The 18,033-nt window shown below is 41.5% G+C and overlaps 1 protein-coding gene across 3 annotated transcripts in view; it reads left to right on the top strand.

Moving 5' to 3' along the window:
- Window positions 1-18,033, top strand: part of TSPAN32 (tetraspanin 32) — a 68,021-nt gene that overhangs the window by 43,604 nt on the left and 6,384 nt on the right. For 2 of the 3 annotated variants that reach the window (XM_034770276.1, XM_034770275.1), the window contains 3 exons: window positions 12,714-12,815; window positions 14,482-14,574; window positions 17,187-17,270. In XM_034770276.1, coding sequence (XP_034626167.1) covers window positions 12,714-12,815; window positions 14,482-14,574; window positions 17,187-17,270 — 279 coding nt within the window. The remainder of the gene's footprint in view (window positions 1-12,713; window positions 12,816-14,481; window positions 14,575-17,186; window positions 17,271-18,033) is intronic. The other variant, XM_034770277.1, reaches the window with a different exon arrangement.

Here is an 18,033-nt window from a genome sequence, read left to right as displayed (position 1 = left end):
GGCAAAAATGATAGAGCTGGCCCTGACTGTCTACATTACCATTTTACAGCGCTGAAACTTGCAGCTCTCAGCGCTAGTTAGGACTCCCCTTGTGGGGGGGGGTTTCACGTTGTTAGAGAAGACGTGCCCTGAGCGAGACACGCTTTCGAGGTTTGGTGGGCGGGCATTCTGGTGAACTTTAGGACTTTCCCTTTCCCTCTGTTGTTTCATTGCAGAATTTAGAGTAGCTAGCGATATTAATATAACAAGCACTCAGAATAACCATCCCATTCTTTCTCTCAAAGCTAGGGAGGGAGTGAAGCGGGGAAGTGTGCCAGGGAATTACAATATTATATAGGGGAACAAAGAGAGTTTTCCAACTTAAAAGTTGTTTTTGTCACTCGTTTTTTCCCCCCCTTCTTCCATTTCTTTCTCCTTGTTTTTTTATTTTCATCTTCTCCCTCTTCAGATTATTTTCTCTTTTCCTACTTTTCCTCCTCCTGTCATCTGTCCTTTTTTTTTTTTTTTTTTTTTTTTTTTTTTTTTAAGAAAAGCAGCATCTTTCCTCTCATTCTTTGTTTCTTCCCCATTAGCTCCTTTTCACCCACCTCTTGCTTTCCCATCTTATTTTCTCTGTGCCCTTCACTCCTCCCATTTTTCCATTCTCTCCACTCTAGGTTCCTGTTTCTCCCCTCACCCACCTCCTTCTCTTCCTCACCAAAGGTCAGCTCTTGCTGTGTGTGCTCATCCTCCTTCCTTTGTGAGGTTAACCTTTCTTCTAACTCCCACCTCCTGAGAGAACCCACTGTTGCTGGGAGAAGGGGGCCTATGTTTTTTCTGTCTGTTACCGCCTCTCTCTCACCACAGGAGACCTGATGGTAGGGAAGGCAGCATTCTCTCTCTGCACCCCCCCCACCCAAACCACCTCACCTGCCTCCCTCCTCTCTGCCAGCATCCGAACTAGCTCCTCACTGAGATGTGACTTCTTGTGGCCAGAGGCCGCACTGACAGTTAGGAGCTAGCTGGTAGCTAAGAGGGAATTCCTATTGGCCATGCAGTATAATCTGCAGAAGCCCAAATATTAAATCATTGAAGGAATAATTAAGGAACTTCTGCCAGGGATTTAGCAACTCTTGTAGTTTGGCCCTGAGTGACTGCAGCGTGTGCCATGAATAGCCAATACTTTTCTAGAGATTCTTCCATGACTAGCTTCTGCCACAATCCATCAGTGTATAATCTGAAGGTGCTCTCTGCAGGAGAAGAGCTGGACTTGGCTTTCATTAAATGGAAGCTGAGATTAACATTAATGCTTACATCATTCCAAAATTCCAGGGGACTGTCTCCTGGTTGTCCTTGGATCAGTGTGTTCCTTGAATATGAACCGCCTCTCTTTATGTGGCAAACTCCTTTCATTGTTTAAATCAAGACCTGTATTTAATAAATTGCTAAGTGTTTTCATAAGTAACAATTTTCCCAAGTGCCTTCAGGTGGGTGTAAAGATTAGACCACTTAATTCTGTACTGTATTGTGCATAGGGAATAAATTAATAGGTTAGCTTTTATAGAGCGGTGGATGCAGTACACACAAGATTTTTCACAGGAATCTGCACACAAATGCCTGTGATCTTCCTTTTCACTGCATGATGACAAGAGAAGCCAAACCTTTTACACTCCAGGACTGATAGCCGATAATGTAAGGTTGTCTTCCCCTCCATTTATAAGATTTATAAGCCACCTTGATGTCTGTCCTCAGGAATATTGCAGTCAGCTAACAGCCATCTCTCAATCTGTCAGCCTGCCATCCACTCCCCAACTCCTTCTGCCTACTGCATCCTCCTTCGTAGCCCAGGGGACCACTCAGCTTTTCCAAAGGGCAGAATTCAATTAAAGGCATCTCATAATAGAGCAGCAGCTGATTACTTTGTTATTGAGCAGGGTGGCATATTTAAGACTGCAGCTTTAGGACAGCAAAATCCTGGCATTTTGAATGTGAGAGCAAAGGCAAAATTAACAATGATATATAAACTTTGCAAATAATTTCCTAAATTTGGGGCTTTTGATCAAAAATGTTCTATTTGGAAAAGAGCAAAACCATTGGTTCCCTCGTCAGTTCATATTGGATTGAAATTAGCTTTGTTTTAGTCACAATTCCAAGTGTAAAGATCAAATTTTCAAAGGAAGATGCAACAACAGGTGTATCAAAAATGTAAAATCCAGACTTGCATGCACAAAATACTGTTCCTTGCAGGAATGCGTGCTGGGACTGAAGTAGCTTTGAATTATGTGTGAACTCTTATAATTTCCATTTAAAGGCTCAGATCAGGAAAACGGTCTCATTCAGGACAGCACTTAAGCATATTCTCAAAGTTAAGCATGTTCCCTTATGTTCATCAAGATGTGGGTTTTACATTTTGCTCTGAATGTAGCAAGATTTGGGTTTGCTCTGATTCCTTCTGGCAGGGATTTTATACTCTTGGTCCAGCTACTATAAAGGTTGAATCTCCCCTGTCAGAGTGTAGAATACAATACTATATTTTTGAGAAGGATAGTGCCTGTCTCTGCTGCATTCCTGGGCATCATCCATATCTTCTGTGTCACTAGACTGGATTTTTGCGTTCAAATATTTTGGGGCATTACCTCTTTCTCAACTATTTCAAATGTGGGCTGAATGTTTTTCAGAGAATTTCACTGAAATTTTTGAAAAACTTCAGAATTTTATTTTTGCAAAAATGTTGCTGGATTTTGATTCAACCAGCTCTATAACTGGTGAGATTTTTGTAAATTTTTTGTTGTTGAAAATATTCATTGAAATCTTGGGGAAATATTTTTTTTAAATCAGAATGTTGATTAAATATTCAAAAAAGTGTGTATTCATTTTTTTTTATTATTTAGCAGTTTTTTTGAACAGCTTAAGCTGCGTCTGAAGCTTGTGGCTGAAGCACATTCTTCCACTACTCAATCTTCAAACGTTTTTCCTTCTGTTTCAACTTTATTTTTGGCTTCAATGGAACTTTTGGTATCCAACAACCCATCCACTTCCTAAAGTGATGATCCCTGTAAAGAGACTTATTCATGTCTGAAAAGAGGATTTTTCTCTTGTTTCAACCAGTTAGGCTCCAGGAAAGACATGTTTTAAAAGAAGAGAGGCCTATACTGGTTTTTACTGCTACATTGCCACTTTACAGGAGGGTCTAAGGATTTTTATGGAAAAAGTACTTGAAAGTCTTTGAGGTGTAGGACTTCAGAGGTTAGCAGTCCAGGATCCATGGGTGATGGTTCATGGTTCTTGGCTCTGTGAAACAAAGGTTTTTATCTGGCTTTTGTCAGAGATAACCAGTGGCAGGGATGAAGTATTGAGTGGGGTAGCCTTAAGGGTTGGAAAGAATTCAGGGACAACATTATAGAAGGTTCATGATTCAAGGTTGAGAGGTCACAGGTCCAAGCTACAGGACTCGATGGGTCTGGTGGCCAGAGTACAGAGTTGTAGGATTGGGCGGGATGTCAGAGAGTGTTGACTTTAGCCTGAAGTCTTGGAGTTCCGATGTTAGGGTTGATTCTGGGACTTGAGAGTCAGGACCCAACATCAGAGTCAGTTTGAATTTAGGAGTTCAGGGTTCATAAAATCAAGATCCTGGAAATAGAGACTTAATAGGTCATGTAAACCCCAAGAATTCTGGATTATTCTCTCTATAGAAATAAAATAATAATTTCTCCAGTCAGATTTGAAATGCTGTAAGTGATAAAGCTCCCACTACTTGCCATTGGAAAATATTCAACACTCTTCCTTGTTAGGAAGGTTTTTACTGATATTTAGCCTAAATTATCTTTTGTTTAATTTCACCCCTTACTCCTAGTTATATACTCAATCACCATGCTAAATGATTTGGTCTCAATCCTCCATCTGTGCCACCATTATGTCTGGCACAGCTAGTTGTCCAAATCAGCCCCTAACTTAAATTAGAGAAGCTGTGGGGCTGCTCTGATTTATGTCAGCCAAAATGTTCTGCTGGCCAGTGACTGACAGAGCACTTCATGCTTCGTCCCTGTCCCCATCACAGCTTCTCATTCCCAGCCAGAAGAGTGTCAGCAGAGGCCATTATAAAGCCAAGTAGGGTTCCTTTAGGTCAGTTATAAGGTGACTTCACAGTTAAATATGTTAGGATTTTTTTTTTAATGTTTGGCAGAGATCATATCCTTCATTCTTCAGGGCACGTCCTAAATCCTGAGCGGGTTAGGAAGAAATTTTGCCTGTGAGCAAGTTATTCCATAATTGCCACTTCAGTTTCTTGCCCCTTCCTCTAAAGCATCTGGCATTGGCCACCGTAGGAGATGTGATACTTGACTAGATAGACCACTGGTCCAATCTGGCAACCCCTAACTTTCTGTGACTTGGAATCCAGTTGATTAGCCTTGACCAGCATCGCAGCTGTTCCTTGGATGGAACCTCCCATTCATTTGAGATGTGCTTTTTTTTTTTTTTTTAACTTAGCACCCAGAGGCATGCTGATTGTTTCTCAAAGTCAGGTCCTTTCCCTGAAGAGTTTACCACCTAAAGTCCTGATCTGCAAACTATTCCACATGGACGGACAGACACAAAGAGCTCCACAGAAGCCACTGGGACTTTGGGTAGGGTTCTGAGATCGTCCTGCATGATAAGCATTACAAGATTGGGCCTGAAATATAATGCACCTTTCATCTCCCTGGTGCCTAGTACTGTATATTTTAGCCACATCCATGTTATGTCACTGCCATCTAGTAGGCATAAAAGATGGGGATGGGATATGTTCAATAACCGTTAAAAACCTTGTGCTATGCAGAGTCTCCCTTCCCTCAGTGGAAGGCAGAGGAGTATGAGAGAGTAGAAGCCGTGTGTGATTTGCTACGTGTTTAATTCCAAGTAGTGTTCTTGAACAGCACCATGCAGAAAATGGAGCTGTATCTCTCAGCTGGAAAGTGATGCGGGTAACTGTATCATGGAGGTTGGTGTCTGCTTACGCACTTAGGACAGCTAGGTTGTTCCAGTGGAGCAGTGTGCATTTTTTTGGAAGGAGGGGATGTGGGGAGACTACAACAGAAATGGCATGGAGGGCAAAAAGGTGAACAGTCAAATTGGCTGCTGCTTATTTTCCTGCAGAAGGTTTAATAATTTTGTGCAGGAACCTCTTGGAAAAAGCAGTGTATAGTTACAAGAGAGAAAGGTAGGAGTAAGAGATGGTGAGCTGAGGGCCTTCATTAATGCGATGCCTCTGTGACCGTCCCAAAACAATTGGTGGAGATTGAACCCCATTTAGCTTGTTCCCCTTTGTGGTCCCATTTTGGATTGTGGTGCTGACCAGATTGCTGCTGCTACTATTGACTGCCGTTGAGGAGAACTAAAGGGAGGAATTGACAGGCTATTAATAGAATAGAAAACTGCACCAAGACATTCAAAACTCTAAAGCAAGAACCTGTTCACACCAATGGGAGATGAGTGAGCTCTTTAAAAGCAACCAGGAGCCTGATCTATGGCCCACTGAAGTCAGTAGGAGTCATTCCAGTGACTTCAATGGACTTTGAATCAGGCTTTTAGATCAGTCCTTTTCCTCCGCCCTCAGCTGCGCTTTCCAATTCCTTGCTTCTGCCCTAGCAACTCCTCTTATTCCTACCTTTCTCTCCCGCACCATTCTGCCTTCCTGGTCCCTGCTTCTTGTCTCCCCTCGCTTTGTGCTCCCCGTTCCCTGCCTTCCCTGCTTTCTTCTCACCTCCCAGCCCCAGCTTTTGGAGGATCTTTTCTTGCCTGCTATACATGTGTGCACAAGAGCCTGGAAAAAAGAGAACTATTCCTTAAATAGAGCACCCTTATTTCTTTTCTACAGTCCTCCACTGGCGGACTCCTAATGCCCTGTCCGCTCAGGACAATGGGAGTTTTTTTCCATTGACTTGAATGGGAGCAGGATCAAGCCCTTCAACCAACATTTTCAATACTGATAGCCTAATCTAGATGCCTAGATATATACATAGATTAACAATGTGGTAATTCTCAAGACCCCATGCATAAAGAATTCCTGTTGTGCTTCCATACAGTTGAAAATGAAGTGCACTAGTGATCCTGTGTACAAAAACCTAGGATTGAATATACATAAAACCTTCCAAAGAGAGAGCTTCCTCAGCATATTTTGGCTGGGGTCGATCAGTTAAGGCTCCCTGATCCCCAGGCTGATTTAACTTACTGCAGTTGAGGACTGGCATAGTGTAACTGAACTGTGCCAGACCCCTGACCCCACTGCTGTGCTCTGACATATCCTCTGGAGGGGTGGAGGAGCCAGCTCTATTCATGCCAGAGAGAAGTCCCCTTCCACTGGGGTAATTCTTTGCTGGCCAGTTAAATGAGATTCTGGCCTGTTCTCTGCAGTGCATAAACAAGGAAACTTGTGTTTAACTGTACTGCTGCTGTAATTTATAAACAAGTCTGCTCACAGAGGTGGAGCAGGGACTTTCCAATGAGCTTGAAGCTATGATTCTTGTGTGGGCCTCAGGTAGCCCCAGAGTTCTGGAAATCGCAAAAGGGTCTTTGTCTACTTTCTTCTTTTAAGCACTGTCAGAAACATTGGTGGTCTTTCAATCAGATGGCCTCGCTATTAATTAGGGTTCTGCTTGGATGATCAAGATCCATTATCCTCGATTCTCATCGTGGCCTATCATGCATGACAATAGTAATTTCTGTCATTTCTGGCTATCTGGGTTTATCAGCGTGAAAGAGAATCAGTGCAGGACTACAGTGCTCCCATTGTTTCATTCTGTCTTCACTAACTCCTGCTTAAGTTCTCTACCATCCTTCCCACCAGGTTCTGTTATGTTTTCAATCTACTGTAATTAGATCGTAAGCGCCACAGAGCAGGGAATTTGCTTTTTTTTTTTTGTTTTTACGTTTCCAGGATTCTAAAGTGTCATGAACACACATGGCTTTACACCTTAAAAAATATAAAAAAATAAAAGATTGAGTCAAATGAAACTGTAAATGATTCACTTACTCAGATTATGAAGGAAAAGAGTTGTTATCCCTTTATGACTTGAAAATGCAGTAAAACAGATACATGTACAGGTTAAAAAAACAGTGCTAAAGACAACTATGAGCTTGGAATGCGCAGATCTGTTGAGGCCACTATGAATGATCTCAGTTGTGGCGTATCAAAGACCCCCCAAAAAGTAACCGCTTTGTAGCAGAATGCTTCCATAACTCTGCCTTGGCAGGATTTTTCAGATGAAAGAGAAATAAGTGCAAAATCATCTTTTTCAATAAAATGGTTATTCAATTGATGATAAAACTTCCTGTAACTGTCTTCAGATTCCAGGTTTGCGAACAGGTTATGTACTAAACAATCTTTGCTGAGTGCTTTAGCTAAATTTGTGGCTACAACCATTCTTGGTGCTATTCTAAACACATTAACTTTCCAATAAGCCTTCAATTGACTTGCTTAGGTTGCCTAAGCACTGATGTTCAGATGCCGTTTCCCTTGACAGTCTTTGGCATGACAGGGGTGGGTAAACCAAGAAGGTAGACAGTGTTGTCTAATACATATATTCCAGATGTACCTAAAGATAAAATCCTCCTTTATAACTAACTTGACACTGGGAAGGTGCAATTTCTGACTTAGAGAAGGTAATAAATAAGGATGTGATTTAGTCGCTAGATGAGATAAAGAACTTGAACTCTAAAATTTCTAGGCAGGGTAAAAGCCCAGTTGTATTTAAACATATTGCTCACTGGGACAGCCTGACCAGGCCTGGGGGCCACAGGGATGGGAGGGAATCTGGGAGAGTGGCAAGCATCCAATCTTGATCCTATTTAGAAAAAACAAAATTCCAGTTTGTGTGAGAAACACTGCGCAAATAACTTTGATGTAGTTGACTGCACCTCACTTTGTAGTAGTCTCCCAATCTGCTGACATGTCTAAGCAGGCTCTAATTAGAGGTGTTTCATCCAGGAATACAACTGGAAACAAGTAGTTTCCCTGGCTCCAGCTTAGAACTGAAACTGTGTACTTCAGGGTGCTTGGAGAACTTAATAAAACTGTTAGTCTCCAGTTCGAATGCTTTAGAGTGTTTCTTTAGTCTAAACCTGTTTCATCAGGAGGGACAGTCTCAATCTGAATCAGAGCTGCTTTCAGAAATACTGCTCCAACAATAGCACATGCATGGTTTGCCATGTTTACAGAACAGTCTCACTGTGCAGAAAGTCTCAGTAACAAGAACCTCTTTGCAGTGAGCAATCTAGAAAGTGACCTGACCCCACTTATGCTGATGTGTGTGCTTTTTGAAGCCTTTAGAATAAAGGCTGATACAAATCCATCCCAGGGACCTCTTGTCCAAATTGCTCAATCCATTTTGTGGTAGCTCCAGTCTGTGTCAAGTTGCTTAGCATATCTGTGGTTTTCTTAAAGCACATTACTAACAATATGAACATAACCACTCAAACAGGACATTAAAAGGCATCCTGTCTGCTGAACTGTGAATCACTGCCTTGACTTCTCAGCACTTGGAGTGGGAAATCCAAGGAGGCTAATCATTAAGTTTAAAGTAATGTAATGGACTAATTACTGCTCTTCATTGCAACTGTGCCACTACCATGAATCCAGGGATCAAGAGAGAACAGTATAATGGAAATTAAGCAGACTAGTTCAGCAGCATCCATTGTCCCTTGCTTGAGAAAAATCCAGGGGTGAAACTCTGGCTCCATTTACATCAGTAAAACTCTCATTGACATCAGTGGGTACAGAATTTCAATGTGGTGTCTCAATCTCACATTTTCTTTGAGTTGCATTTTATTTTATTTTTTATTTTTGTTCTTGCACTATATCTTCCTTAGAAGAAGTGAAGAGGGGAAGTTTCACATCTAAGAGTTTGCACCCCATTTTGAGCTGGATAGGAACAGCAACGCAGGACTAATATTTTTCAAAGCTCAACTACACAACCAATTGCAAACAAATTTTCCAGCTAAAGAGTCAAGTGATCCATTTCCCCAGGTCCAGTAATGGTGTAGTCTGTAACTAAACAGTCTCCTACCCTAACATAGCTCCTTTTTGTTGGTGTTTATATAGTGCCTCCGATACACACCATGACATGGTGCTTTACAGGAAGAATGAATCTGCTCTCTATGCAGCTGTGACCATCATGTACCAGCCAACATGGCAGCAGCTGTACAATGTGTTCAGCAACAAACAGCTGTGAATATCTGGACTGCTGCACTTATTCTATGCTAGGATTGTTCGCATGCAGCATGAGTGCATGACATTCTGAAAAGGACTCTAAGGGTAAAGTTCATCACCGGTACAGCACGTGTATGAATGTTCAGCCAATGCGACTGTTGAGCTGTCTGCATAATGCCACTCTTTTGGAAAATAACTATGGTCTGGTCACAGATTGTTCCATTGTCACTGGAGGTGCGCAGAGGTTTGGGGAGTTCTTGAATGATCTGTGCAATCTAAGCATCAGTTGATGCTTTCTCGTCTCACTGATGGTTCAGGATACACTGACACATCACTAAGGTAAACAACTAGCAGCTTTAGAACCTGATCCAAAAATAATGTAAGAGTTTTTTTCCATTGACTTTAATGGGGTTTGGATGAGGCAATGATTGACTACATCTACCCAAACTGGAAACCTCAGAACTAACTTGCTTGCTTGCGTCTGATGAAGTGGGCATTCACCCACGAAAGCTTATGCTCCAATACTTCTGTTAGTCTTAAAGGTGCCACAGGACCCTCTGTTGCTTTTTACAGCTTCAGACTAACACGGCTACCCCTCTGATACTCAGAACTAACTAAACTTCCCGAAGTATCTTCTCCAAATATAGATCTTAATATTAACACTTCTGAATTTTTCAGAAGTTCCCTAGTTAGTAACATGGAGAGGATCTTTCCAGGACCCTTAATCCAAGATTTTCAAAATATAGGAACCTAAAGTTGACTTTTGGTGGGTGTTGAGTGCTTAAGTCATTTAGATCCTTTTGAAAATCTTGGAAGTCTCACTTGAGGCTCCTTTTTAAAAAAAAATAAAAATAAATCATGGTCTAAGTTATTAAATACTTATCTTACTAAACTATAAATAAGTATTAAATAGTATGATTATTGTATGGAATACAAATTACATATACAGCACCATAAACCTACGCAAGACTATGCAAATATAGTTAAATGCATGCTCTGTCTCAAAAATATAGTCCATAGAGGTCATCTTAGTCCCAGACCAGTTCTATATCTGTGTCTAACACTTGGGTTGGGAAAGTTCAGAAAAAGTTAACATGCTTCATGGCATGAGAACCAATTGACTTATATGGCTCTTCCTTCTCCTCTCATTCACTTCTTTGGCTTTTCCAGAAGTGTAAGACATTAATGGGTCAGGAAAGTTGTTGGGGTTTTTTTTTTATTTTTTTCCCCAGGATTTTTGTTTTAAAATGTCTGATGTTCAACAAAATAGGAACCTTTTCACGAGGATTTGGTTTTGTTGAAAGGCCACTAAATTTGGGAAAAGTTGACAAAATGTTTGGACTAGCTCTAGAAGTCAGTATTAGAGGGCAGGCCAGGTAAAGGATAGTCTATATAGCCACTAATTACAGTCTCATGTCAGGCTGCCAATGGGTCATCTCTTCCTTTGCGCTCACTGTTTGAAATCTAGTCTTTCCACAGTAGCATGTCTGGGACTAATATATAGTTTATTTAGGAAGAACAGGACTGTGGTGGTACTGTAAAGTAGTAATACCAAAGTCACAAAATGACCAACCTCCCTCTACTTTTCTGTCTTTGACAGGCAGACAGAATTTGTGTCTCATGGTGCAGGTGGCAATTTTTAATTTCCTGGGAGCAGCTTGTTTTACTGCATTTGGCAATTTTGTATCTTCATCAGAACCTTTATTAGTGCATTGCTGGATCTCTCTCTAATCACACCTGTTATGTTAATTGATTATGTTGTGTGTAACCGCAAAGCCCCATCACCCAAAGGAGATTAGAGGTATTCTGTGGATTAGAACCAATGATCAACCAACTGGACTACAAATTGCCAGCTATTCCCTCTGCAACTCCCTGAATTCTGTGGCGGTGCTCACATGAAATTCTCTCATTCTAGCACTTCTTGCTTTCAAAGGTCTATGAAGCCATTGCTACAAATCTCTTTAAAAGGCCCCATAAAAATAAAAAGTCTCAAACTTCCTTCATATCTATTCCCTGTTTGATACTTTTGGAGAAATATTTTGATACATTGCCTAAAGCCTGAAATCCATAGTTTGTGTGAATTAGGACCAAAACTAAGTCATCTTAGCTTCTCTTACCTCCTTCTTAGTTATAAGCCCCTGGCAGAGACTTTGCAGTTGGCTGGCTAACGCTTTCTAACGATCCCTGTTTCATCTCGGAGCTGCAAAGAATAATACACGCTGTTTTTTTTTTCTAAGTAACTTTCTAAGCAGAACCCTTAAGACTTGATGCAAAACCTTGCTGAGAGATGGGTTTGCTCCAACTGCACTTGTTCCCTCCCCTTCCCCTTGCTCTCTGTCTTACTGATTAATTTTCTGTTCTGAGTGCTAAGCTTTGGTCTCAGACCCATTCAGATCAATATTGGAAGAAAAAGAGAAAATGAAAGAAAGAAATAGAATTTTACCAGCTCCCAGCTAGAACAAAGGGCAATTGAGATTTTTTTTTTCTTTTGAAAGCCGAACAAAGGTTGGTTGAGATTTCTGAAGATATGAGATTTCATATTTTCAGTGAATATTGAGGGCCTGATTCACCACTGCATTACTATAGTTTTACACCAATGAAAGTCCATTGATTTAGAATGGAGTTACTTTTGTGTTGTACTGGCGTAACTATCTACTTAAGGTACTTATATGGCACCCATTATCAGAATATTTTAGTATCTCACCATCATGAATGTGTTTATCCTCAAAACACCCCTGTGAGTTGGGGAAGTGCTATTATCCTCATGCTGCAGAAGACAATTAACGGCTATGAATTCCACTGGATGGCAGGGTACGTAGGAGTTAGGCATTGCATTCCTGTGTGGATTTAGCCCTAAGTGACTTGTCCAAGGTCACACAACAAGTCTGTGTCAGAGTAAAGAAGGGAAGTGACTTAACCACTGGACCATCCTTTTTCATGGATTACATGGTAGTAAGTTAGGCTGCTTTACTCAAACAAAACACCTTAGAGCTGGTCAAAAATTGTGAACATTTTTCAAAATGTTTTGGGAAATAATTTTGTCAAAAGACTTGTAGTTGAGCTAGTTAAATACTTCAAGTATAAAAATATTGGTGTATAAAAAACAAAAAGACCTTTGTTCATATGGCTTAATGGTGTCACATAGAAGGGAATGTAGGAATTAAATATTCAGTACAATACCCAGGTTAGTCATGTAACTAAAATTAATTGTAATGGAACTGAACAGGTAATGTGCCATATATTATACTGAATATTTACATCTTAGTACTAATTCCAGAAACAGCTGCAGTCTGTTTCATGGAAGGTGTTCAAAAAATGTCCTCCCTAGAATTGTAGGAACAATCCATTCCTGGTAAAACAAGAAATGCAGTTCAAATTCCTCTTGTCTATATTTGAGTTTCATTAATAGACCTGAGATAGCCCTTTATCTATCTGGCTTTATTTGCTAACCCACTTTGCCTGGGGGAGTTCCTGTGTTTGTACAGTGCCTAGCAAAATGAAGAGTGACTTGTCTGGTCAGACCCTTATCCTGGACATGCCTTTTTTGTAGGTAGAAGATGCCATGATGGATGTGTATGATTCTGTGTACGAGGAAGTGAGGAGGAACTTGTCCAGCTTCAGGAGGCAGGAACTAGCTACCATCCATGAAACAGTAAGTTGCTTCCAGTCTTGGTATATCCAGGCTCAGGAGATCTTGCTCCAGAGTGTCTTTACATTGGCTTCAGTTAGCTTTGGATGAAGCCTATATTCTTCTATTGTCTAGACTTCCCAGACACCATAGTGGTTTTTTGTTCCTTCGATCACAGAGCTCCTGCTCAGTTCTTCTGTGGCCACTACTGCTATTGTTTTTCTGAGGTTGGCATTGCCAGGTTTGGCTGGCTGAATTAGCAGCAGGATGAAAGGATTAGTAGGAGTTTCATAGGACTATAGATAATGATATACTACAAATATTAAAAGCAGCAAAGAGTCCTGTGGCACCTTATAGACTAACAGACGTATAGGAACATGAGCTTCCGTGGGTGAATACCCACTTCTTCGGATGCATGCATGCATCCAAAGAAGTGGGTATTTACCCACGGAAGCTCATGCTCCTATACATCTGTTAGTCTATGGTGCCACAGGACTCTTTGCTGCTTTTACAGTTCCAGACTAACACGGCTACCCCTTTGATACAAATATTAAGATTTCCAACCATCATGCAGTGATGACACTCCCAACCCCCACACACACGCACACAGTTCTCAGTGAGGAGACCCGGGTTTCTGAGCATCACATTCACCCAAATACCAAGAGGTAATCTCACCTCCCTGAAAGAGCATTTCACACCACAAACCGTGTAGTCCCTTTGCCATTCCATGCTGGTTCCTTAATGGTGGTTGCATAGTAGCCCATATCCCTGAAAGGTAGGAGCCGTCCCACAACGTTGTTGTTGCCATTCCAGAATCAATAGCCTGTGAGTGCTCCAGAATGTGAATGTGATTGAAGGCACAACTTCAAGAATATGGCCAGCTGAAGGTAAATTTCCCACTGTGGAAGCATCAGGACCAAACAGTGTCTGATTTTTTTTTTTTTTTTTGTGCAAAGTTTTAAGCTGCTAACGTGACAAAGCAAACTGCGCAGCTCTGAGGAATCCTGACCTTGCAGTGCAGCGTGTAGGTGTAAAGGAGAGCTATCGCCCCAATTCTGTGATGCAGTAGGTAGATTAATGTGATTGCACTGAGCCTAGGGATTGCTTCGCTTAGTGTGTGCAAGATGAGATAACACAGTGGCAGAGAGAATGTTTCCTATGGAGAGAACCGCAGGAGTCCTCTATAGACAGCTGAGTAAAGGAAATGCCATACCCTTGCACAGCAAGGTCTGTTCGGATAGTGATCTAATGTCATGCTGTGGGACTAGAGGGGAAGGTCAACACTGCTTATTTGTTTCTGGACTCCTCCCTCTAGCTCTGTATTTTCTGTCCTGATTTCTCAGCAGAGGGAATGGCAGATTAACCTATGGCTCTGTGAACGGACAATCTAGGGCCTAATACAAAGCCGACGGTAATCAATGTAAAGACTCCCACAGGTTTCAATGGGGGTATGGATCAGGCCTTAAGACTTTTTAACCTGTTTTTAACTGCTATAATGATATATTTATTTATAATGCTACTTGCCTTCTGCAGCCAGGGAGTTATGAAATCCTGGCCCAGTGTAAGGAAGATGGAGAAAAATGTTTATCTCCCCTGAATTCAACTCCTCCTGCAGCAGTCTGCCAGACAGAAGGTTGGTAAGAGAAGAGGAACCCAGGCAGTGACGTAGTTTTTGTTTCTTCTGTTTCAGTTTCTGTGCTGTGGAAAGCAGTCACCCTTTGGAGAAACAGGAGGCATTGAAAATGAGACATGTCCATCAGAACATATGGGCACAGCCAGAGAGGTAAGGGAATAATCCAGGAGCCATTTGTCAGATGTCACCCATTAGCTTTTAGGTGCTAGTTAAACGGGCCCAACTGGGCGAACTGGGGGGGGGGGGGGGGGCGGGAAGCACCTTTTGTCCCAGTCTAGACAAGACCTAAATGACTACATATGGTGCAGAGAAGCCGTGAATTAGGCCTCACTCTTTTTACCTTGGTCAGCATTTTCAATCCCAATCCAGCCCTACAACTGCTGCAGCTCCTCTGTTGTTTCCTTCCCTCCAAATTGACTGGCATCTACATCAACAGACCATTAACTTGAGTCTTTTGTCTCAGCAGGATGATCATTATTCCCAAACTCTTTCCATGGAGCTACTGACAAGACCTTCTTCCATCTCACCTGGGCTCCAGGCTCCCAGCTCAAAGACAGTTCCCCCCTCGCTCTCACCAGCTGCCTCCATTTTCATTGCACTATTGACTGTGTCTATTTGGAACTTTCTGAGCCATATTTTCACTTGCATTTTTCCCTATTATTAAAGGGAAACTCCAGGTGGGATGAGAGAAATGGTGACCTTTTGAGGGATAAAATGAGGAAGGATTACCTCCCATGTCCCTTGCCATCACTCCTACTCCTACTTACTGGCTGCTAAAAGACACCTCCTCAGTTGTATCCATTAGAAGAAGGGCATTGATTTTTTTTTTTTTTAATTAGAAATGCAAACTGGCGTCTTGCTGACTGAAAACAGCAGCTAGAAGAAACTGCAGTGGATCAGTGGTTCCCTGAGCCACAGATACAATTCTGTAGCTGTTCCTTTGCCCGGTTTGATGCTTGCAGCCCTAGAGAGCTATGAAAATGCCTGATCTCTTCAATTTGTCATTCCTCAGAAGCTTCTTTTCTTGTCCTCTGACTTTGCAGTGGACACATGATGTCATGCTTCTGTGTGATGTCAGATGCCTATCAATCCAATCAGACATCTCTATTTGCAGTTAAATTATGAGGTGTGGGAGGTACTTTGCTTGCAGATAGCAACAAGCTGAACATGCAGATTTTCATATGTAAATTATACATACTGCCCTTCTCCAGGGTATTAGAGAATTACTAAGAATTCACTGGGAAATACCTACCTTCCAGGAACCTATTTTTTTTTTCCATTCAAGGGCATAAACCACTTTTCAGTAAGCTCTTCTGTTGTGGGTTTTTTTTTTTTGTTTTTTTTTTTTTTTGAGGAAGCAAATAAACAGAACCAATACCAGATGATCTCTGCCAGGAGACTGTAACTTGGATTTTTCTCAGTAGATTTCCCTGGACTGTGTAATTTTGTTCTGTTTGACCAGTAGTGCTAATTAAAGTTGCCATCTTAATATGTATATTTGTCCTAGGAGACAAAATGATTGTGTTGCTGTGGTTATGCAAAGACATCCTGTATTAATGCAATGTTCTAACACATAGTGTATAAATTCAGAACTTTTTAATTATCCTGCTTGTCAATTTTCAGGACCTGGGACAAATTCATGATGATACAGGGTATCATGGGATAGCAACCTTTCTGATATATCTGCCTTCTGAAAACTGAATTCTGAAGTGTACCTTATGAAACAGGCTGCAATTGATAATAATATGGCTGTAGGAAAAGAAGCGAGGGGAAGAAATGTCGCTGTTGTGTGGTGGTGCAGGAGCAGGGTGCTTACGTAGCTATTTATGCTTTGAATTCCCTCCTGCTGGTAGTCAAGGGGGATAAACTGCAGTGATGCATTCTGTAGAATTTATGGGAATGGAGGAAGTGATCTTGTGTCCTAGCAGCTGCTGCTCATTTTATCTTTGGGTTCAATTCTGCAAGGATCTGAGTACTCTGTCCTTATCCAGCAAAGTATTTAAGCAAGTGCTTAACCTTAAGCATATGAATAATGTGTCTGTCAACCACACACAGACTTCAGTGGGCCTGTTCATATGCTTAAAATTAAGCACTAGCTTAAGTGCTTTTGCTAGTTCCAGCCAGAGTGCTCAGCATCTTGCAGGATCAAGTCCTTTACTAGCATTCCATTGCAGACTTAAACCACAGCATGTCAGAAGACCTGCAACAAACATTATTGTGCATTTCACATGCCTTCATTCCATCTTCCTTTTTCTTCCCCCCCCTTTTATTTTTTTTTATTTACACACACCAAAAATATCACTGCAATGGCAGGTATACTGTAGGTAACTGACTATGGAGAGCACGGTATGGCAATAGAACCAGGGAGACATAGACCCCATTCACTACCAAGCCAAGGTTCCATGTCTCAAAGTATAACACAATCTGCAGCAGTGCACTGGTGCCAGAATTCACGCTGCATACAGTGACAGGTAAAGTCAAGAAGGAGGATTTGCACTATTGCTGCCGCTCTCTCTGCTGGTTGAGGAGGAGGAAAGCAGGATAAAGCAAACCTAACTCTGATTCCTGTTGTTTTTAGACAGAGGCTGTCTCTACGATACAGGGTCTGTAAGAGACAGGGCTTGGAAGCTGCTTCTGCTGTGAGGGATGATGATGTTAAACCCTGTCAGGCAGAGGGAGATGGGGAAGCCTCTTCAGGGATAAAAGAGGTGAACTCCCCCAAGCTGCCACTGTGCTTTTATATAATATCTCTGTCATTTCAGGATTGCCTCCAAGAGATCCAAGACTTCCTAAAAAAACATATGGACTTCGTCTCTGCGCTACTGATCATCACAATCTGCTTCATGGTAGCTATCTTTGTTCCATTGGTACCCTAGTTTTCTGAACAAGCTGAGGCAGGGACAGGCTTGAGAGGGCAGGTCACGTTGAAAAGCTTGCATGCAGGAGACAGGTTTTTGGATCTGGCAGTGATGAGCCAGCAGCATGACGTTCAATAGCAAAGGAAATAACCTTGATGATGTGATTCACCACAGAGACTAGGGGAGGAGCTATCCCGTCTCATTGGGTAGATGCCAATAGGGCTGCCAGTCAGTCTGAGGAATCACAGCCAGTTCTCTGCTGGAACGGGCTCGCTAAATTCCTGGCAGCCACAGGTTCTGTGCTGAGCTTGGGGAATAGGTCTGGAAATTGGCTTCTTCAGAACTTGAATCCCATTGTCAAGGGTGTTGAGCCTAAGCATTTTCTCCTGTGGCTGAGGATGTGCCATGTTCTAACCACCATATGAGCTAACATTACTTTGTGGTGTTTAGAGCTGGTCAAAATATTGTCATCAAACACTTTTTGACCAAAAATATCTTTTCAACCAAAGGAAACATTATCATAGAAAATGTTCATCTTGGTCAAAATTTTCCAGTGTTTGGAATGAAAAACCAAAATTATTTTGGTAAAAGTTGATTTCTTTTTGAAAACTTTTACCTAAGCCCTGATATTTTTACCAAACAATTTTTTTTTAAATGCAAATTTTTTGTTAAAAAAAATAAATTGAAAACTCATCATGGGAAATGTCTTTAAAAAAATCTCCCAAAATTAAGTTTCCTACAAAAAAAATAA

Source organism: Trachemys scripta, chromosome 4 (genome assembly GCF_013100865.1).
Source record: "Trachemys scripta elegans isolate TJP31775 chromosome 4, CAS_Tse_1.0, whole genome shotgun sequence".
Classification (NCBI taxonomy): domain Eukaryota; kingdom Metazoa; phylum Chordata; order Testudines; family Emydidae; genus Trachemys; species Trachemys scripta.
Note: the sequence above shows the minus strand (reverse complement) of the source record. Positions and strands in the feature narration are given on the sequence as shown.